Source organism: Ruditapes philippinarum, unplaced genomic scaffold (genome assembly GCF_026571515.1).
Source record: "Ruditapes philippinarum isolate M1 unplaced genomic scaffold, ASM2657151v2 ctg4706_1_1_1_1, whole genome shotgun sequence".
NCBI lineage: Eukaryota > Metazoa > Mollusca > Bivalvia > Venerida > Veneridae > Ruditapes > Ruditapes philippinarum.
This window is the reverse complement of record NW_026863134.1, coordinates 86,845-111,441: the sequence shown is the minus strand read 5'-3', so window position 1 is coordinate 111,441 and position 24,597 is coordinate 86,845. Positions and strand designations below refer to the sequence as shown.

Here is a 24,597-nt window from a genome sequence, read left to right as displayed (position 1 = left end):
ACTTAAATATTTGTTTCTTATATAAGTGTTTTTTTTTTCTTATTTTAAACGAAGAAAGGCAGATCTGGACTAAAACAAACTGTTTCGTATATTAACTAAACATATTCGCTATAAAAGTATTTGCTATAAGTGAAGTTAATTGTGTATAACTTGTTTACAATAATGAAGTGAAATATGCGTTCAGGAGAAACATTGTGAATTCCAACAATTACTAAAATTATGTCTAACAGAAAGCCTGAGGTTAAATTTAACATGGTAAATAAATTCACAAAAAATAAATGAGATAATGTTTCTTTTGACTTTAAAGGTAAACATGATCATCATTCATGGTATTCTACTCAGCAAAAATAGAAACCTGACAGTGTATATTTTATTATTATTTTCAGGAAATCGATGACGGAAATGTAAAAACGATGCATGCACAACATTGATTGCATTTTGTTGTTTATTAATTATGTTTAAGTTTGTTAAATAACGCTAGTTCTAAGGAAAGGGTCAAATTCAATTTATCAATTTTGTGGCTAAAACGTTTTGACTACGTGCAAATAGGTTTTAATAAGTTCATTAACAGTTTTAAAAAACATGCATGTTTTTCATTTAATTCAATATCGGCTGCGGTCACCTCTGGCTCTACGTAGTGCGCCAACGCGTCGACGCATAAAATTGTCGAAACGTTGAACAATGTTATTTGGAAGATTGTTCCATTCCTCTTTCAATGCATTTGTCAATTGGAAGATAGTCTGTGGGGCGTGATGTCATCGGACATTTCGGCCAAGCACATCCCAGATATGTTCTATTGGATTCATATCTGGAGATATTGCTGGCCATTGCATGGTATTGACGTTGGCTGCGGCTAAGCGAGCGCGAGTTATTCTCGTCGTGTGAGGACGGGCATTCTCTTGTTGAAAAACAACGGGACCGTTTCTTTGCATAAACGGAACAGCCTCGGCATTCAAAACTTCGTTGATGTATCTCTGGGCGTTGAAGCCGGATCTTTTGTCCACCCATTATCCCGCCCCATACCATGACGCTTCCACTACCGAAACAATCATGCTGTCTAACGCAGACAGGTTCAAATATTTCGCCCTTTCGGCGGTAAATTCTAACACGGCTGTCGGCATGACTGAGATTGTACCGAGACTCGTCTGAAAACAGGACAGTATTCCAGTCACGTCGCCGCCAGTGACGATGCGCACGTGCCCACCTAATACGGGCCTGACGATGGCGTAAAATGAGAATACCGCATGTATATTGGCGTCGCGCTCTAATCGGGCGTTGTTGTGTGCGCAACCGATTGCGAATGGTTTGTGCAGTTACGTTAAACGCGGGTGCGGTCAAGGTCGCCGGTCTGAACCTGTCACGTAAGCGAGTTAAAAACAACTGCACGGTCATCCCTTTGGGTAGTTGCCCTTGGCCTACCACGTGCACATCACCTGTAAGTCTATAGCGTCTTATAAGTTCATGACCTGTTTTGCGACTTCAGTTAAGCGTTCTACTCACGTCAATAACAGATGCCAAACCCAGCAGCATTCTTATTGCTTGGTTTCTCTCTGCTGCTGGTAAACGCGGCATTGTAAAAGCTATCAACTTTAGGTGTGAATTCTAAATTGTTAATGAACACATGCATAGTGCCTTACATCATTGTCTATCTGACATCGTTCACGTGCTAAAACTAAAATTTCACGCTTAGCTGCATTCTACTGACAATACGCGGTCAAAACAAAAATAAACATGTATAGTATATCTACGAGTATAGTACATGAATACTCCCTACACATGTTTTGGTATAAATCAGAAATTAGAAAATATTTAAAAGACATAAAGTTTCAGGTTTCTATTTTTATTGAGTGTGAGAATGTAAAAGCTGTTACCAATACCAAAGAAAAATAATATGAATAGTGACATTGAACATATGTTGCGTCCATTATATATAACTTTCAGCCTCTAGACTCGTAAACAAACTTGTTTATCAAATCAATTTCTTCGATTTAAGATGTCTTGAACTGAACAGTAACAAATACGCGATGCATTATGAAAACCTGGTGTCTTGGTGTAATTTTAAATATTTTAGTTTTTGGATGTTTCGGAAAACAACCACCTCATATAATCTTCATAGTTGCTGACGACCTTGGTAAGTGTTTTTGTTTATAAATCGTATATTAAACTTTTAAATGATGAAGAGTGAATCATCAAATGCTACCGTATGCTATGAAGCCAAAATCTCCAAGAAATATTTTGTTTGCATTATATAAAACACGGCAAAAGCGGAAATTATACCAAATGTACATATTATAATCAATTGACAAAAAAAAAAAACATTAGTAATTTCCAATAAGTTAACATAAAACATGTTCGAAATCATAAATAAATCGTCTCAATGAAGAAACTGATTTGGTTCTTGGCATATACCTGATATTTTAATATGATCAATATTGTATTAAAAATAGAAATCCTTTTTATTTTAATTCACACCAGATATAATCATTTGTATATTTAAGTAATTTGATAATAAATTCGTCTCAAACTTTCTAATGTTCTAGTCTTCATGAATACATATTTTGTTTAAGGTTGGAATGATGTTGGATGGCACAATCCTAAAATGCACACACCAAATCTTGACAACCTAGCAAGACAAGGAGTCATTCTAGATTCATCATATGTACAATCAGTGTGTACCCCGTAAGTTTGATTTTGCTTGCTCTGTTAAACTGTAGGTGTAGATAAATTTAGAAGTTATACAGATTTGAATGCCATGTTACTATGATGCACTAATGCACGCTACAGACAGAACGAAAAAAACAGCAAGTTACCAAGAAATTCATTATTTAATAATTATTAATCTGAAAATAATGCTATGTTAACAATCATACAAATTGATATTCATTATTTAATAATAGATCTTACAAAAGCTATCCCAATAATCATACAAACTGATATTTAATAATTAATAAAAACCTTAAAATAAATATAAAAAATCACACAGACTGATATTTATTATTTCATAATAAATCTTATTAAAGCTATATCAACAATAATACAAACTTATTTTTATTATTTCATAATAAATCATATGTCAACAATCATACAACCTGATATTCATTATTTGATATTGAATATTACAATAACTAGGTCAACAATCATACAAACTGATATTTATTATTTCATAAAAAAATCTTACTAAAGCGATGTCAACAATCATACAAACAGTTCCAGATTTCTATATAAAAGTGTTTTACGTATTTCAGATCAAGAAGTAGTTTAATGACAGGATTATATCCATATCACACCGGAATGCAGGTACATTTATGCCATTGTTGTTTCTTCTCATACTATTGAATCAATATTAATGTCATCAGGATAAAAAAATAACAAAACACAATTTACAAAACATGTTTCGCTTTAATAAGCTTCATCGGTTGATATGATAAATAAGAAAGGAAAATCTTAATATCAACGTCATTGAGATAAGTCAACATATAAACATACAACAACCAACAACTAAGTTATGAAGTGGTGCAAACATAATTATATAAATTGAATCCTGAATAATTTCTCTAGATAAAAATTCTGTTACTCAGTTTCCTTTGAGTATTACTTGTATCCCCTAAAGAACTGATATAACGGTGTGATTATTATATAAAAACGCTGATCCATTTGAGAATAGAAGCGTTTTTCCAAGAATCGTCGAAATAAGATAAACAGATAAGTAAAATGTGCATGCCTGTTTTGATGGACATAAAACATACTAGATAATGGATGTGCTCAAATTATTTATTTTAAGTTGATTAAGGAATATTTTATATCATATATCTTTGTCACTATATGTTTAAACTTATTTAATATCTATGATACGCAATTGCTTACCAATACAGCACGGTGTTATAAGACCATTTGAGCCAAAATTTCTCCCGGAACAGTTTGAGATATTACCACAGAAACTGAAGAATCTAGGATATTCTACACATATCATTGGAAAGTATGTAAAATATATATATTATTTTGTACATATAATGTATATTCAATATGTGCACTCTTTCCATGTATGTTTTAATTGATCGCATGTTTATATTGATGCTATGGTTATTGTTCTTGTGTGATATATTGCATAATAAAGTTTTTTCTTGTTTTTTTTCTTCTTCTTCTACTTCTTCTTTCTTCTTCTTCTTACTCTTCCCTAATGACAATATGATGAATGTCAAAGAAAGTTCTTTATGTCTTTTTTTGCCTATTTATACATGTAGAGTATTTATCATTATATCATACGCCTCTGTTTTATTTGTAAAAATTATGAACTTAAATATGTTTTTTATATTAATTATCATTTATATTAAACTAGTTATTTTTTTGGAAATTCAATTGAAATGCTAGCACTTACCATATATATTTTCGATATATGATTTCGATGTATGATTTCCAAATTCGTTGATCTTGATACTGTTAGTTAAGACACGTTATTCGTTATCAAAGCTTGGCATAATGTTATTTAAATATTTCTTTTCAAAATGTTTAAATCATAAATACTATAGAGCATCTTTATAGTAACCTACAAGAGATGAATTTCTTTAAAATTTAATACAAAAAAGTTCAACAAAACAAAATTATAACTTACTTTATTTGTTAAATAATTCAGATGGCATCTTGGATACTGTAACTGGAAATACACACCAACCTATCGTGGATTTGATTCTTTCTTTGGTTTCTATGCAGGATCGGAAAGCTACTACAATCATACGAAATGTAAGAACTATTCCATGTCTAAAGTTGGTTGTATAATTTTAAATGTAAACTAGTTATAATATAGCTTACATATAGCAAACAAAGACTATGAGTTGCGGCGTGGTCGAGTGGTTAATTATTTTGATCGTAGGAATCAATAATGTTTTATCTTATTTAAAAAACATTTTCCGGCAATATACCACTGAAATTACAAAAAAAAATGTTTCACTGCAGTAAAAAGTGAAAACACGGAAATATTATAATACACATTGTAATTCATCAATGCTTTTCAATTGTATTTATAAGTATAAAAAAGTGACCATACTGAACTACTGTGTACTTTTTCAACTTTTCTATAGGAATATCCAAATTAAATACATGTCTTTGTTTTCATCTGCAAAGCAAGTCTGCACTGTCGTGTAAGCCTGATCAAGGTTTAAACTGTTGGCAACTTAATGTTATAGATATTGAAATTATTTTCTTTTCGAAGGAGAAAGATACAGATTGTAGAGAATGCTTATCTTTTACGCAAAATCAAGAGATTTATGGGTCACCATTATGTCAATAAAAAGAAAAAAAAAGAACAGGCTAATTTTGTTTGCAAGAAAAACATAATTATTGTCTTGATGTCAGCTTCTAGCACTTAAAGTGTTTAATATTTACTATCGCTTAAGCGGTGCGGGATGTTGCATCTTTTCATAATCCCGTTATGTACAGACAAATTTAAACCGAGTCTGCATTTCGTTGTGATTAATACTTCAGAGGCATCACCCATTTTCCAAATTTTGATATATCATGTACAATTGTTAAAAAGAAAAAGATTATCATCTTTAATTTTCAGCAACGAGTTATGATTTCAGATTGAATGAGGAAGTTTATCATCAAGCCAAAGGGATATACTCAGCGGTAAGTGAAGAAAACATTTAAAGCTGACGCTGTTCTAACAATTAAGAATACGTAATAGATGTACGTTTATTGCAGCGAATAAAGGAACGGATCGAGATAACATGCTCAGAAATGTATACAAGATGGCCGGAGTGATTCATTAAAAAGCATTTACACGATATCCTGCATGTATATTATATTACAATACAAAATATTTCCTCCTTACATGATCAAGGAAAGGTATTTGATCGTTATTGATAAAATATGTTGCACTTATTTAAGCTTCAGTCACATTACACCGCATAGCGTTAACGGACGCAAAACGCAAAGGAAAATGCGGCTGAAAGTTATCCGGTGATGAAAAGCATTTCCCGCTGCTGCTCGGTGCTCTCATGATCGCTGTACGGGGCGCATAAAACGTACAAAACGCACAATGACCGAACGATCAACGCACATACACCGGATGAACGACGTACAGTTTACGGACTTCACCGTACTAGTTACGGATTTGTACCGCACAAAACGTACGCGCAGCGCATGAAAAACTGACAAAACGTTCTTTGAACGTTCGACGAGCGTATTTCTACCGGTCACGTGACGGACAAAACTGGTATAAATAGTCCGATATTTTTTTGTTTCGTCATAATAGTTTCCACACTCACAAGGATCACACGCGTGCTCAAAAATGCCAAAAGCCAAGGCAACCAATGCTGGGACGGGTAAGGCCAGGGGATGGAGGAATACTCCAAGATCACCCTCTCCTCCCCCTGATAATGATGCTGTTCAAGAACAAAAAACCGTTGAAGTTACTGAGGAAGAATCTCCGTCTGTAAAAATTCCAAAAGACTCAGATCTACCAAGTGAAAATGTAAATAAAAATGCGATTTTCAAAGTAGGAATAATCATGTTAGTAAATTATTGATATTTTAAAAGACCAGAAATTATATACATGTAATTGTTCGAGTTATCATCCAGAATCATGGGAAAATAAAAATATTTACTTCTCGCAAGATGACAGAGATGGTGTTGTGAGGTAACCTCCAGGCAAACCGCATGTTGGAATACTTTGACCCTGACGCAAGATGTCTGAGAGTGACGGCTAACTTCATTCCAGGGTCAAGATGGGTTCTGTATGTGGTATATTGTTTTGTTATTCTTGGACCCACTCGTTCCAGAATCTCATCAAACATCTCTTGAGGCATCCTCATGAAGTTCGTAAATGACCGCTGGTCTTCTCTCCGCAGCTCAATCATGGGTTGATCGTAGAGACCAAACATTCGACGTCTCTCAGGACCCAGCCAAGCCTTTGACCACCACCTCCGCAGTCACCTTCTTCTTCTCCTATTTTCAAAAATGACACTATCTACATTCGTATCCAACAGGTCAATACGTGCATGGATCACGGTCGCTTGATACTGCAGGCGGGCTCTTACGCGACACTCCATGATATGTGGATCATTGACTCAAACTATCAAAGATCAGAAGGCCCTTACACTTGAAATGTAGGAAAATATATGCCAGTTATAACCAGGGAAACTTCGTTTTATTTATCATCAATTTTGTGCGGTGAACAATCGATTCATGTCTGTTATTTATCAGTGATTATATGTCCCTTGTTCGTTATCCTCCGTTTAACATACGTTACATCCGCTACATGTCCGTTAGTAGTCCGGCCGTGAATCAGGTCCACCGGGCAAGAAATGGCTCTAACCGGACATGTACATAATAAGGAACGTACGAGAAACGAACCAATCGGATACCAGCGCATGGTTACCGTACATCTGACAGACAATTTTTTTCGGTGGTAAAAGTTCCAAATTTTAAACATGTTCATAACTTTCCACCGAACGGAACGAACACCACGGGCACCGCCGGATAAGAAGCGCAAACGATGCATGATAAACAGAAAAGAAACGCATGCGACGGATTGAAAATTTTGTTGTGCGTTGGACGTCTGCTTTTTAACGCTATACGGTTTAGTGTGACTGAGGCATTAACGGTGCACCGATCCACGAGACGTCAATAGGTTTAATATTGTCATGACGTATGTATAACGTCATATTACGTGTAAGCATTCTTTTTATGCCATGCATTTATCGTGTCAAGATTCAATCAACTGTTCTGTGTGTTTGATAGGGGAATTATGTGAAGTACGTTAGCATTCTGAGTACACTTTGTGTTATATAATGATATTTCACAAACATGTTTGATAAAATAAAGTTAATACGACTTTTCTATGCTGTTTAAGCATTATAATATGTAGATTTTATGTGAATCTTTTATGTGATGCATATTTTCTTATTTTATTTTAAGACGCTTGAAGCAATGATTATTACATCCTCCTGCAATATCTATAAAAAAAACAAAACACAAAAAAAAACACACAAAAAACACACAACAAGAAACACACAACACACAACCCAAACAGTTACCAAAACAAAGAATTAAGTTAAGATTCGTATACTTAATTTACAAATAGCTATAAATCTTTATATTTATGATAATTCTGTAATTAATACAGCACTATTTTTTTCAGGAACTATTTTCTAATCGTGCTATCGACATAATTAACGAAGCAGATCCTGACTCTCAACCTTTGTATTTATACATCTCGTTCCAATCAGTACATGGTCCACTAGAGGTAAACATTTGTACATTTATATACCTTAAACATTTTTATTTACTATTGCAGTAAATTGAGGTTTATTTTATATGGAGTACAAACGTAAAATAATGGAATGTTGTATTATTATTTTATCTTTTAAATTTTAGTTTTTAAGGATAAAACAATATTTTAAAATACATTAATATCGTACAGTTGTTGTTTTGACGCTGTGTCTACATGTGTTGTTTCTAATATGAGATCGAGTTTTTCTCATTGTCACTAATGATGTTGTGATTCGAAACAATTTAACAACAGTGATAAGTAACAGTTGGTATGTCATTAAACTGATTTTAATGTTGAACTGATCATATATTTCCCACAAGTTTACATGTCAACGATCTTTTTCTTACTAAAAATTGACAGTAATGCCTCCACATTAGCCATTTTTATCATGAAATTTAAACTTCAGAAAAATGTACCTTAGATTTTAATACAAACAAACATATTCAAACTTCAAGTAAAGTATAACATGTTATGTGAAATTAATGACTGATTTGCAAAATTTATCACCATATTTAGAACTATTGTCTGCCGAACAAGTAAGGGTGATTTAAATTGACATCTTTTTACATGAATTGAAAGTGCTGTTTACATTAAGCAAATTACTTTCCTGGTTCACTTCTTTTATATAAAATTGTCATCAGAATCTGAAAGTATGCTGCTTTCCGTTTTATCAAGCCAAGTCATATTAAAAGTAAGTCTAGACCAATAACCTGTGTGCATAGTTCCAAAGATTCTTTGCCCATTTCGTTTTATTTTTTCATAAAATTATTCTTATCGTGAAAAACAATCCGAAGTTGAAAAAGCCTTGCATAGCTTTTCTATACTCACATCGAGTTAAATATAGCACAGACATACGATTTTCAATTGATTTCCGTGTATATTTTAACTATAGTTTGCAAGCCTTTCTTTTGTAATTGCCCTAGCTGATTTTATTAAGTAATTCAAATTTTAAAGTTTAGGTTTTAGGACCTCAGTGGAGTTCCTTAAAATTGCCTTTGAATAAGTATTGATTTAGAAAGTTAAGTTTCTCTTTGCTTTATAATTAATTAGTAGAAGTTCTCTTATTAGGTTCCGGAACGATTTGAAAAATACTATCCAGATGTGATCTATCCTGACAGGAAAACGTATAGCGGTAATTATTACCCGCCTAGATAAGTTGTTAGAATATTTGTATCTATATTCATATATATTCAATCATTTGAAGTTCTTAAATCTTTAATATAGCTTACTTACAATTATACTTGTTATTCTTTACTCGTCAGTTATTTAAAAGCACAACTTTTAAATGTCTATTTATATTATTTTTCTCAATTATATCTCGTTTTGTGATACAAAGGTCAAGGGAATTATCTAGCAATATATATTGTTACAATGGTGCCTGTAACGCATTAAATATAGTTATTATATGTCGATTATTGACTGGTGTGCCATTGAATATGATGTTAAACACCTGCAGATGGCAAATTTACCGAAGTCACGATAACTTTATCAAGAAATATGCCATAAAGAGCAAAACGCACGAATACCCTTTTTATGCATACGCGTAATTAAAAGTCTACGATGTATGGTCATTAATTATGAGAATCTAATTTTTAATTAGTGAATTCAGCCAGTGAATATAAAACTACACCCAGTGAATATGATTCAATAATTTGTTCTGTTGACCATGTTCATATTTATTTACAAGTAAAATTGTAGGGATGGTATCTGCTCTAGATGAAGCGGTGGGAAATATAACTGGTGCACTTGAAGCAAAGGGCTTTATGGACAACGCTGTTATAGTTTTTACTACTGACGTAAGTATTACGTCATATGGAAGTGCACATATTCAGACAAACGAAATATGTTTTTTACAAACTTGAACATACATTATATTTTAAGTACATATATTATGGTGTAGAAGTATTTTGCTTCTATTTGTGAATTGTTTGATGGAGGGTCAATTCTTTTCAATTCCTTAGATCAGCTTCTAGATTATATAAGAATTTGTTAATTCTTCTATTTTATTTACAAGTTTTCTTTTTTTCTGATCACATATCACGAAATGAAAAAAAAAAAAAAGAAAAGAAAAAATACTGAGATATTCGTAGTAAGAATATAGATATATAAATGGGTAAACAACATACATCAATTAGAAACACATGTATAATACAGTAGTATACGTGTCAATAATAAATCATTGCCATAAATAATAAATATTAAGCATGGCTTACCATGCATAGAAAAGAATAAGAATGATTTACAATGCATGAACATTATTGACCATGCATAATAAGAATGACTAAATATGCATAGAAAATTATTAGCATGAGTAACACATCGTCAAAATAGCCATTTTATTTACATAATGAAACACAAATGTCCGTGATTTTGTATTTTTTTAGTTTAAACGTGACTTCACAATTGTCCAGTTTGCGCGTTGTGCATCTTTTATGAAATGAATTTAGAAATAAAAAAGGAAGACAAAAATTGGTTAAGAAAGAAGCTTCAAACATTGGCAGAAAGCTTATTTTCAGCAAGTCTCCTTGTTGACGAGCAGGTCCAAGGAAGAAACCAATTAAATCAGCAAAATCCTGGAAGCAAAGTGATCCCTCGGAAGCATTAATCACAACAAAATAACATAAGAATTGCAGACTCGTTTTGATTGAGTATGTACATGACGGATAATGTATAAGTGCAACATCCCTCACGTCCCCTGGCACCGGCTTGAGCGGTACTCAATTCTCAACACTTTATAGTGTTGGCATCAATGATACCGAAGGACCAGAAAATATAACAACACTGAAGTGAAGTACGGGGCAACTTTTTACGGGTGTCACACGGCACTTGACACCTGCTGTTGTGAAGTACCGCTCTTGAGTACCGCTCAAGCCGGTGCTAGGGGCGTGAGGGATGTTGCACTTTTACATTATCCCTCATGTACAGACTCAATCAAACCGAGTCTGCAATTCTTAAGTTATTTTGTTGTGATTAATGCTTCCGAGGGATCACTTTGTTTCCAGAATTTTGTAGTGAATAGTTGAGCCTTAGCAACAGTCCGCTTCCTTTAAACAAGAAATTCGTAGAGCGGTTCGCTTCCCAGAAAAGAAGCAAGTCTTAGAACGGTCTGCTTCCAAGAAAAGAACCATTTTTTAAAACGGTCCGTTTCCAAGGAAAGAAGCAAGTCTAAGCAACTATCTGCATCCCAGAAAAGAAGCAAGCAATTCTAAGAAGCGCAGCAAGCCTAAGAAGCGTAGCTGGTCCAATAGTGCAGCAAGTCCAAGGAAGCAAGTCTAAGAAGCGTAGCAAGTTCAATAGTGCAACAAGTGTAATCGTGCAGCAAGTCCAAAAACTGCAGCAAGTCCAAGGAGCGCAGAAAGTATAAGAAGCATAGCTAGTCTAATAAATCAGCAAGTCCAATAGTGCAGCAAGTCCAATATTGCAGCAAGTTCAATACTGCAGCAAGTCTTAGGAAAGCAGTAATTCTTAACTTATAATCACAAGTACCGCTCGGAATATCGATGCAAATCTCATAAGTGAAACAAAAACTTGACACACATGCATTGTTAATCAGTCACATGATTCAATCACATATTTGTCTTCCATTTTTTAGAATGGTGGTAAAGCTACTGAGGGTGGTTCTAATTATCCGTTACGTGGCAACAAAGGCTCTTTATGGGAAGGCGGTACCCGAGGTGTGGCCTTTGTTCATAGTCCTACCTTACTGAAAAAATCGGGATACATTAATACCGAGTAAGATTCCTAATCGTTGCATTTTGTAATTTGTGCTACTTTAAGCCAAGTATCTGGAATGAAATTCTTTCTATTTTCACTCTTTTAATTGTACAGGTATCTACATGTTTTTTTATTGGTTTGTTCTTTTTAACTTAGTAGAAATATTTGTATTATTCTACGAGTTAGATCGATCATTTTTAGTCATAATTATATTCTTAGGAATAGCATACACAATAATTATACAATTTGCCTTTTGATAACTTATTGATCATACAAACGTGTTGTTCACTTTAACTGTACTTACTGAATTCCTAATCAGTTACAAATTATTTATCATATAATGATTAACCTGTCCGTGCTCTGTCTTTGCCTTGTCCTGTTTTTGTTTGGGGTCCGCCTGGGCTCCTTGCCATTGGTTCTTGTTGCTGGGTCATATGGGGGTTGCGTTCGTTGAACGCTGCCTTTTATCCGTATTGATCTTGTTTGTCATATTTTACATTCACAATAATACAATGTAACTACATTGTAGCTATACTTCTGAATTCAACATTTAAACATGAAATAGTAAAATTTTGAATTTAGAAACATCCGCAGATGTGTTCATACGGCGGTTATCATGGAAGAATAAAATTTTGTCCGCATGAGATGGGCTAAGTAATTGATAATTTTGAATGTTTTTCTTCACAGAATGATACATGCTGTTGACTGGTTCCCTACACTTGTACAATTGGCTGGTGGTAAACCAGGTACAACATTTTAATTTTTTAAATATTCGTTTACAGCTTTAAATTCATCAAGTTTTGTTAATTAAGTTCATAAATATGTCAGAATCAAAACCAGTTGTAAAATAGATTTAAAGGGAACTGAAAAGTTCGCAATACATCAGCTTGCTTTTGTTTATGGAACAAAACCAATGAAAAGCATAAACATTATACTTACTTACTTAAGCTGAATGTATGTTGATGGTCTCGCATTATTTAATTTCTCTTGTAGTTTGTTTTTTTGGTTTGCAATGACGATAAAGTATTCTAAAGTAATTATGTTTGAAAATATCAACGGATGTTTGCCATTAAATTCAACAAATGCATAGACAAATACATGTATGTTTGAAATTTTAAGATCCTTCATTAGACGGTGTAAACCAGTGGAAGACTATCAGTAAAGGACTTAGGTCAGCTAGGGATGAATTCATCTACAACATCGACAATATTGTTGATAAGTGGGCTATTAGGTTGTTGCTAAAACCTTTTCTCTAAAGAAATTACAAATTTTCAAAATCATCTCCTTGATAGATTGATAATGTTTGTCAATTTTTTTAAAATCGGTGTAACAAATTACTTTGCCAAAAAGAAATTTTAATATTCAGTTGTCAAGAAAGAAAAGATTCCTTACAACATGTTAAAGTATTTGAATAAAATAAAATATCTTTGAATGACTAGAATTTGTATACGCATCCATAAAGAACAAAAATCTTTTTTCAGGGTTGGAGATTACAAACTTTTATACGGTGAAAACCAAGACGAAATAGACACGACTAAAGAGCTGCGACTATTCAATTTGAAAAGTGAGCACTGGCAGAGATATTTATTTTTTAATAATACATTAATTGTTTCATTTAAACCATTGTCTTTAATAACTTCTCTTACAAAACAAATATAGTTTACTACCAGTTGTATTGAAATGATAAAAAGGCATATACTTATCTCTCGTTATTCAAAACTATTTACGATTATGTTATGTTATATCTTTCAGACGACCCATTTGAAATGGAGGATATTGCCGAGAAAGAAAATGATAAAGTAGAATCTTTAATGAAAAAACTTAACTCTTATCGCGATACTCTAGTTCCTGCCAATACCGGAGTTAAGGATGTTCTTGCAAATCCACATCAATTTAACCGTGATATTTTAAGACCGGGATGGTGTTAATCAAAGACAAACTAATGTATACGATTTTGTATAAAACATTTCATAACAAGTCTTATAAAAACACTTATTTTTTTAATAAAAATGGAATTCCAAAGGAAATATCAGAAATGAAAACGATTTAGAATAAAGGATATTTAGAGATCATATTTCAGCTAACATTATATGTAATTTCTTTTTTTCTATTTCAAAAATTTACTAATATTCGTACGCATATAAAGTGTTCTTAAAGTTTGCCATAGTTTTGGCCTGAAATACAATGAGCATTCAAATTTCACGTGCAAATAAGTCATAATGTCAAATGTGTGCACGGATGCTGCTTTCAAGTGTGCTTTTGGTCTACTGGTATTTCAATGATTAAGATTGTAATTCATTACTTGTAAAATTGAGAAAATAACAATCCCTGAAAAAGTCCAAAACAACAAAACTGAAAATGTAGCAGGCTTAGTTTGATTGAGCCTATTCACTGACGGTACTGTTAAGTGCAAACTACCTAAAATTTCACTGACAAAATCGCGTTAAAATACTCGAGATATACAAATATGCGTTGCACTTTTTTGAAAGATAAAGAATTAAAGTAATCTGACAATGATAAAAATCGAAAACGACAATAACGATGGTTCACAGTGGTAAGTAGCAATTGCAAATAAAAATTACTCATTTATTTGCCATACAACGAAACATAAGCAACACAACTATAAGACACTTTGTGCAACCCATTAAAATAGATAACATGGAAATCTTAAGGGTCCGTGCTGGTCTACGCTCTATGAACGTTTCAATCGTACAATTTTTGAACGTTCTTTAATGAGGTTGACACATCTAGCGTAAGATTAACGTGCGTCTAACGCATAACTCGCATGTGTCTAACGCACGAGAAGCGTGTATCAGCGACCAAATAATGTAAGTCGGAAACCAGTAAGCGTGTACCAACGTGCCACTGGCGCGGGATGAACTATTTGTCAACGCCTTACGAGTGTTGTCAGCGTGTGACTTACGCGTGAATAACGACAGAATATATACCGTCTTGATGGCGTGTTTATTACGGCTTAACGGGTACAAAACGCTTAGAATTTGTTAGTGAATTCAGTTGTTTTTGTGAGTTTGAATAGTCAGCATCTCGACACTAAGAAAGAAAGATTGGGGTGAGGGCTCCTACTTGCTACATTTTGTATTTTCAAATCCCTGACGTCTTTATATTCATGATCTAGTCCAACAGTGTCGTCTTTGTCAGGGTATTCTTCTTTATGAATGAAAGTCGGGGTTTTTCTGCGGATGAATTCCCTCGATATCTTTATTCAGTACATCTACTTGATGCTTGGCTATAGCAAACATATATAGCGTACTACGTTTTCAGAAACTTCCATAGTAGGTCTTCTCTACGAAAGCCCAAAATTAAATGAACCTTGCTTTTAACATATGCGTACACGTTTGTAACACGGTCGAATATCGCTCAAATGACGCCCAATGGACACCAAAATGACGTTCGTTAACCTTTAGTCACACGTTTTGTGCGCTTGATGACCGTTTGGCGGTCGTTGACAGGTCGCCAGTGAGTTGCCAGTGGGTCCTTTACTGCAAAGCAAACGATTTTTAACAACCAAGTAGCGATTGAGTAATGACTGACTAACGATAGCCGAACGTATGTAACGTTCGGCGAAAGTTAGTAAAACGATCCATAAACATTCTTAAACGTTCTTCAGTGTTTGAAATTTTAACGTTGAAGAACGCGGGTCTGAGTGAGAACTTTTGTGCATTTTCAAAACCTTTTTCTGGACCACCAGCGTTCTACGCCGATTCCCGATGATTACTGGCGTTCCAACGTTCTTCTGGCGCTATCCCATCAACCATGGGCGACTACCAACGTTTCCTAAAACGTTATAGAACGCTGACCAGAACGTCATGGTGTGACACCCCAAAAAAAACCCGCACATGCGGTTAAATGAAAAAAGTTTCCCCTGTGCCCCGGGGACAATAGTGGTAAATTAATTTTCCCGTAAATTCCCTTAATTTCTGGCTTTAGAACCTCACTTTTTAACATAAATCGGGGGGTTTAAATTTAAGGATTGAGAACTATCGCAAATGAGTTCAAACGGAGGTGATGAGCAATAAAAAATGTATTATTGTAATTTTTTTGAGACAGTTTTAATGTGACTTTATTTCCCTTGGGATACCAATATATTCACTGCTACTACCAAATTTACAATAAATGATTACATGTCATAAAATTGTCTTAACTGGTGAATGTATTAAACGGGATTAATATTTATATTGTCAAATTGTTCTATCTATTTCGTTTTACCTGAACATGTTTCAATTGATTTTGCAAACAATAATAAACAGCAAAAATTTTTTTAAGTGAGTTGTGTTAAACATAAAATTTCAACTCTTAAATCGGCTAAAGAGTGCTAAAGATTGTGATGATCAAAGAAAATTCATGCCCTCAAATATGCGTTTCGTGTTCAAAGTAAGTTCGAATTTTCATTCTTAAATTATCTTTCTCCGTAACAATCGATTTCGGACATTGAGCTTAATGATCATTTGTCCCTCACAGCAAGCTGATTAAGAAATCATGTGGAATTTGCAATCAGCAACTTGTTGATAATTTGGTATTTAATGGTTAGTAATCCAGGGAAGTCAGTTAGAAGGAGCAGGCTCTAAGGTAAGAAAATCAATGTATTTAAATCGGTATGAGAAACAGACTAGCAAAAGAAGTTTTATCTGAGTTTGGTTTCAAACAAAAATATTAGAATTATTTTTTTAGGTTTTAGGTTATTATAAACGGTTGAAAATGGAAAGTCAATAACATTCATTACGACCCATCACATCTTTCGTAAATAATTTCAAAAGGTCGGGGAAGTTATTTTTACTGTTAATGGCAATTTAAAACCGAGACTAAGAAATTGATATGTTACCTTTTAAAACGGGTATTTTTTAAAATTTGTATAAAACCCTGGTCACAGGGTAAAATTTTTAAAATAAAAAAAAACAAAGTGACCTGCTTTTTTTTTCTCATTTCATTTTTTTTTTCAAATTTTCCCAAAACCGAAAACCCGGCATCCCCAGAGTAAACTTGACACCATAAAATTTTTGTTGATTTGCATCCAAAAAGGTTTTCCCACGAAAGGGAAATATTTTTTGGTAAAAAAATCAAAAAAGTAAATTTTTTATTAAAAGTTATTGCAATTTTGATAAAATGTGTCCCTGGAACATACAGACGATTAAAGCATGGAACAAATGAATATTTAACAATTTTTTATCAGTGAATCATTACAGATATGAAGGCCAGACATAGGATATCATCGTTACTTTGTAAATACATTTTGTCAAAAACCTTGCGAAGACTATTCTGGATACAGAAGGGTCATATATTACAGATCATAACCGTTTAAACGGGTTTGTGTTTTGTTTTCTAAATGGAACACAGCTAATAGTATGATTATCACTGGTAGATATCATCACTTACTTAAAGCTATATATCTGTCTATATATCAAAAATTATTGTTTAAATTTTAAATAAAATCTATATATTTCTTAATTGTTTTAATGAAAAAAACATGGTTATTTATCGTCTTAAAAGCGTATGGCGCATGCACAAAATTATTGCTAAACGGATAAAACCCTTCTTAAAGTAGCAAATAATAATTTGTTCCGTAACTTTTTATTCTGTTAACGTACATTATTCATGTGTATTAAATAATAGAGACATCTATGTTGCAACATTTTCGGGAATCAACCATATACATGATATAATGAATGTACCAATATAATTCTACTGTTGATGAACTTATTCAAATATTTCATAAGATGTAGATTTATAAAAGAAAAATAACTTCACAAATAGGCCTATAGTGCACATTCAACTTGCAAGGTAAGGACAATTTAGTTATTGTTACTCTTGGTTTAATTTTGTTACAGTTAGATTTAGCAGACAATTTCAGATAATCGGGGTAATAAAAGAAATAACACATGGGTTTTGTGAGTAACAATAAAACTATCATCCCTTGTAAAAATACTGTTACCAAAAAACCCATGTGTTATTTATATATTGTTGGCGCCGCGCCGAAGCGCGGCGGCTATTGGAATGAAATGAGATTTTGTGAAAGGGCGACAGCAACTTTTCGAGCCTTTTGTAGTTGCCAATAATAAAAGCCGATCATTCCGATCGGTATGAGGGTGCTTGATTATTAATAAGTCGCGATATGTACAATGAATGGCGAACTGGAGAATTTCGCAATGCAAACATTTTCAAATTAAAATCAACCTTTTCCGTCAATAAATCGCGCTCTTTCGGGGTATTTTTGCTTATCATTTTTGTAGTACACAGCTGGGTTATTATGGTATGTTATTCCGAAAGCTGTTAATAGAATGATGAGTTGATGACCTAAATATTCCGAAAATCTATTTATAGAGGGATGGTTTTTTTCCTTTTTAATTGGTTTAAAATTTCCCGGTTTTTTCCCGGGGGATTTTTAATTTACGCGGGAAAAAAAAGTAACAGTTTAATTGTTTGCGGTTTTTGTTTTTTTGGGGGTTAAGAAAAGTTTTTTGGGAACGGGTTCCCCGAAAAGAACAAAATAATTTTTTTCCCCGAAAAACCCCAATTTTAAATTTTTTCAAAATAAATTGTTTGGGGGGGGATTAATAATGGTTTTAAAGGGGGAAAAATTTTAATAAAAAAAATCCCCATGTTATATTTTAAATTTTTAATGAGATTAAAACAATAAATATTGGGGGGGAAAACAAATAATTGAAAAAAGGTTTCCCTTTTTCCTTAAAAGGCTTTTGGGGCACTTTTTTTTTCATTTAAAACCTTTTTTATTTTAATTTTGTTATTTGGTGGGTTTAGTAAAAATTCCGGGGGGGAATTTAATTTTCCAATTAGGGAAAACCCCCGATTTTATAATTATTTTCTTGGAAAAATTGATTGATAAAAAATTTTTTTAAAAAGAATTGATTTAAAGGAAAAATACAAAAATGTACATGTATATGGTTTAAGAATAAACAAAAATATTATATAAATTGGAAAGATTAAACCAAATGATTACTGAAAAATTTTTCCAGTTTTAAGTTTTTTGACTTATAATTTGTCGAAAATTAAATTTTTTCAATTTTGGGGAAATTCTAAAATAGTTTTAGTTAACCGTAAAAAAATCAGTATTCAGATAAGCGCATAAAACACAACACAAAAAGAAGAAAAGAAACATGTATTCAAAAATTCTGTATTTTTTTTTTATTAAAATAGAAATTAATTTGATTGAATAATAACGAATTATGCTCAACATGATCAACATTGTAATTGATATACAGTGTCATAATTGTCACTTAGTGTGAACAGATACCGTTAAGAGGGGTTCCTCGCTAAATAGCGATACATAATAAGGGACAATTACACACAAGTATGGTGTTGATCATGCGTTACACATATGGATTATAAATGATTGTATACATGTATATCCGTTGCTATTAATAACCACGATCATAAAGAAATAACAAGTAATATTCTAATTTCTAGCATGCCGATCAAAGTTATAAATAATGAACAATGTCTTTCGTCCGTTCATTCAAAAGTGATATACAATTCTGGTAAAACCCAATGAACCATTGAAAAGTTTATAAGAATATCTTGTCATCATATATCTCCTAGTTCATCTGCACCTGCTGTTTGGACGCCCTTTGATGCTTTGCATCAATGCTTTTCTTGTAGATAGCTGGCATGAAAGTGGAATATACCCCTCTAAATATAAGTTTGCTTGTTTAGCGTGCTTACTTACAGTAATCTTACTTTCAATAATATTGTTTGAAACTATAAAAGTACATCGAAATTAAAGATATATAGATAAAACATTTCTGACGTGTAATGGGCCTTTAACTTCCATATTATATTTCCAGCTTTTAAAGATTCTTGCTTTTTTATGTTTTCATTACACTTGTTGTATATTTTAGATAATTATTTACATTTGTTAAAGTTATATGCCAAGTTGTGCCATACTTCAGAAGGGAGATCTTAAAAAAGTATATCGTTTCTTAAGGTTAGGACAAAATTTAAAATCATCTTGAGGGATATCCTTATTGTTTTTGAGACCAGCCTTTTAAAAGGTTGAGGATCGTCTCAGAGACAAACGTTTGTTTTCTATGAACGTTTATAGTATAGGTAACAATGTAATGAAATCAAATTTAAAAAGACTGTTAAAATGGTTCTTTCAAGTCAATCATTACAACCCCAGAAATTGCTGTGTTGTTTTTACGTATATGCTGCAAAAAGAGAAGATCGTGCTCGGCGATTATACATTATTCTGATAGCATTACAATCAAGCATTTACCTGTGAACATGAGACTCGGGAAATCAATCGTGAGATGACTGAAAAAATAGATTGATTGTTCATGTAAGCCAAACTTGTATTTATTTGATTCATTGATTTTGCAGGGCATGTTCATGTTTATAGAGATGGATATCCTAGCAATATTCATTTAAAATAACAATAATATTTGGATTAAACATACTCTCAAGTTAGATACTGAAAATTATAAAGGAATACAGCCGTTTGAGTGTATCTCTGTCCGTTAGAGATTGGAGTTGGTTCGGTAAGTAAATACATGTTTTTCTCCGTTATATAAATATATAACATAAACAGAATTTTGATATACAAAAGTACAAACACATTATAAATATTCATAATTCATTTGCCATCCATTTGCCATCACATAGTTATCTATTTTGTTTGAGAAATTAGCATAAGCCAATCCGAAAAAAGAAATTCCCTACAGATACTTTATTCCTGGATTGTCTTTTTATTTATAAATTTAAATTCATACAGTTTCCATAGTTACTATATTTTTTGCAAATTTTTGATGACAAGCAAAATATTTCTTGACATGCATTTCCTTGTTATTCTTTATATCCAACGTAATGGCTTTATATGACAAAATTCACTTCACAGTTCGCATAAATATTTTTATACTTGTATAAAAAATACTTATTTTATGACATCGTTACTTATTTTTCCATTTTTTTAAATGTTAAACATTGCACCAGCTGATCTTGAGTTATTTTTTATGTTATCTGATTTCGAAATTATATCAATGGAACGTAACTGTTTACACTAACAATTTTATATTAAGATTCATTATTAATTCATAAAATGGTTTGAAAAAAATGATTAAGCGGGCTGCATCCTTCTGGAACATTTATGCCAAAAGGACGCTATCTCTAAAGATCTATAATTACTCCAAACAAGCGGAAAGTGATGATTTTACTATATTTGGTAATTAATCAAAGCGCTTTTATCTTGATGTTATATTTAAATAAAAACAAATATAAAATCAGTATAAAGCCACCTATTTACTTCAATCACGAACATTAGACAGTGGCCGAGTGGTTTACATCGTTGAATTCAAACCATTTGCCCATGATCATTGTGCGTTCAGGCCATGGACTTTGGATTCTTTTATAGCTAACTTACGGAACGTCGAGGGTTCTAATCAGGTGCTCGTTTGTGTTTGAAGTGTACCTGAGGTATTCCGCCACAAGCAAAGCTGGGCAGTTGTCGTATGAACTATAATGTGTTTGTGCGAGCAACCAAACCCAATAAGAAGAAGGAAAAAGCGTTTAACGTTTGCTATTAAGTTAGTTCTTTGGTTATTGATTCAACTTAATTTAGCTAACCTTTTGCTTACACGTTGCAATTGACTGGCAAAAAATTATTATATACATGGTTAAATATAAAATGCCAACTCAAGACACAGATTGTGAGCAGTCAATTAAGTAAATTATGTTTTTTACGTAACATTTTTTTACAAGTATAAAGATTGGGTCAGCAATGTTCGTTTCACTATTGTTATAGGGACATACTCGTACATGTATGTCGGACAAAATAGCAGTTGTAATCATATCTAACGAAACTAAAGAACTAATATTGACTTACAATAAATTGACAATAATTATTGATAATTGACTAATAGTTATCAAATAAAGTGGACTCTAATGTATCATACATTCCAGCGTTAATTTAAATCAAAATTTCTTTTCTCTTGAATATTTAATTATAAAAAAGTTTAGAGGTGAGACAAATAACATCAGTATTTTTTTATTGGCAAATGTAAACTTTTATTGAATTGATCGTCAAATTTTATATAATATTGAAATACTACTTAAATATATCATTGAATAAATTTTCTGTTAAAGGTCAGATCCCTTGAAACTGCGAAACAAACAAAAATAAATAAATACAAAATGATAATCGATTTTGAAACTTTTACTATAAAACCTTCTGAAAAAAATGATTGGTAGATAAATTTATTAATTGGCAGAAGATGTGACTCTTATTATTTCAAAGATCAGTCATTCAATAACTTTTTCATCGTCTCACTTGATAAATATTTTATCGTCTCACTCTATAACTATTTTTTCGTCACAATCGATAACTATTTTATTGTCTCACTCTATAACTATCTTATTGTCTTCCTCGATAATTATTTAAACGTCTCACTCAATAACTATTTTATCGTCTCACTTGATAAGTATCTTATCGTCTTCCTCGATAATTATTTTATCGTCTCACTCGATTATTATTTTATCGTATCACTTGATAAGAATCTTATCGTCTTCCTCGATAATTATTTTACCGTCACACTCGATGATATATCGTATCATACGATAAAAGTTTCATTGTTTCATTCGATAACTTTTACTATATCACTCGATATGTATCTTATCGTCTCAGTCGATTACTAATTTTTCGTCACACTCGATAAGTATTATATCGTATATCTCGTTAAAATTTTATCGTCTCACTTGGTAACAATTCTATCGTACCACTCGATATCTAATTTATCGTCTCACTCGATAATTATTTTACTGTCACTCTCGATAACCTTTATATCGTATCATTACTGTTTTTTAATATCACTCGCTAACTATATTATCGTCACACACGATAAGTATTATATCATATCACTCGATAACTATTTTCTCGTCACACTCGGTAATTATTTTATTGTATCAACCTATAAATATGTTATCGTATCATCCGTAATGGTAAATGGTTCAACATGGATTGCCAATGTTCATGTAAAATAAGCCGTTATTGATAAAAGTTTTATTTAACCTTTTCCCTTATATAAGCGTGTTTCGACGCCTTTCCCACCCTCTTTTTTGTGGCCTCAAACGGTGAAAAAATGCCCCAAACACTGTTTTTCGTTCGAGAAATGGTGTTAAAAAAGTGACCACTTCTTCGGCGCTGTCCCCCATCCAAATGTTATATTAGGGGGTTGCCAGAAGGGGGATGTGCCCCCTTCTGTTTGGGGGTTTGAAGGGGGGCGGGGTCCCCCTCATCGCCTAGAAAATGTTGGACATGTGACAGGCTAAAAATAGCCTCAGGTCGATCTTAGGGTAACTAGTAACTGACGCTGAAAAGCCTTTTACTCTATCTCAATTCATTGAGAAGTTGCAGCACTTTGAAATCAGATTTAATGGAAAAAAACCAATGCAAAATAGTGATTTTTGGCAATTTGCAGACGTCCCCCGTTGCCATGGTAACAGGAATTTACGATTGAGCATGCTGTTACAGAGGCTATGGTCTAGTCAACATTTGTGCCAAGTTTCATCAGCATTGAAGCATTTTTTCATAGTTTCATAAAAGTTTGAACTTGTAACAGGAGGCTTTTCAATGAAAATTGCCATTTTTCGCAATATGCTCATGGGGTAAAAGGTTAAGACCCTAACTTGTATTTGATTTAATGTGCTGCACTTTACAGAAATTATGATTTGTCGATAAAATGATATAATGTCCAACTGAAAACAAATCATTAAGATCTGTATGACAGATTGCAAAATTATGACATTAAATGGCGGGAAGTTGTATTTTTGGAATATTCATCAAACTCGGGAATAATGGATCCTAGCACTATTATAACTATTATTATCTTTTTTTAATGCTTGTGAAAACTAGTGGTTATAATGTTTAATTTTGCTATCCGTATGTTATATACATGTATAAGATGTGTCCGCACATCTTATTTCTAATTAGATTTTTTTTCAAATGGTGTAGTTGCAAATTTAAATTATTGACGCTGACAAATATTATATTTCATAGAAAGTCCAAAATGTATACTAAGTCCTTAGACTTATGCCACACTATGGGGCTAGCGAACATTTCAATAAATATTTTAATTCATTCTTCTGAGAAAAGTTAAAATTAACAATGGCAGGCGCTTCAATCGGCAATGTGTAAATGTCTATCGACATCGATATTAAAAAAATGGTGAGTAATAAGTTAGGACATCTTCTTTGAAACGAAAATTGTCTCTTTTTGGGTCTTAGACTTAAGACTTTTCTTGATTTCATCAAAGTTGATGTACGTCGTATGTATTATATTATAAGGTTATATTTTTTTAAACCTGAGTAGGAGGAGAAATCTATAGTTTAGAAATAAAGTTGATTGTTCGGACAACATTTTATTTTCTTCATTTCTCCATAAAACGGATATGGATGTGTAAAAACGCATATTTATTTTTAATATGCTTCATTATCAAAACACAAACATTAAGCTCCATAGAGTATAGAGCCTGATAAGACGTCATAAATGTTCAGGCCTGTTTTGTAACTTGTTGCACATGATTATTATTTTCTGTTCTAGTCAAAATTTTGCACACGTCTATGATAATGTTACATACAACCATAATGTGATT

General features: G+C 32.6%; 1 protein-coding gene across 1 annotated transcript; it reads left to right on the top strand.

The window, feature by feature from the left end:
• The first annotated feature begins 1,946 nt into the window (after positions 1-1,946).
• Positions 1,947-14,053, top strand: LOC132721239 (arylsulfatase J-like). Its single transcript, XM_060705505.1, has 14 exons — positions 1,947-2,131; positions 2,568-2,679; positions 3,246-3,297; positions 3,873-3,976; positions 4,631-4,767; positions 5,558-5,622; positions 8,138-8,242; positions 9,338-9,401; positions 9,968-10,065; positions 11,862-12,001; positions 12,671-12,729; positions 13,103-13,214; positions 13,465-13,547; positions 13,736-14,053. Exons 1-14 carry the CDS (start codon positions 2,032-2,034, stop codon positions 13,909-13,911), a joined length of 1,407 nt encoding a protein of 468 aa, XP_060561488.1. The 5' UTR covers positions 1,947-2,031; the 3' UTR covers positions 13,912-14,053.
• Positions 14,054-24,597: the final 10,544 nt, after the last annotated feature.

Bases quoted from the DNA above. Each gene is read 5' to 3' on its own strand.
- LOC132721239 (XM_060705505.1), top strand. From the start codon at position 2,032: ATGAAAACCTGGTGTCTTGGTGTAATTTTAAATATTTTAGTTTTTGGA. The intron at 3,298-3,872 runs GTACATTTATGC...TTACCAATACAG, and splicing joins CATATCACACCGGAATGCAG to CACGGTGTTATAAGACCATT. The intron at 13,215-13,464 runs GTTGTTGCTAAA...ATCTTTTTTCAG, and splicing joins GTTGATAAGTGGGCTATTAG to GGTTGGAGATTACAAACTTT.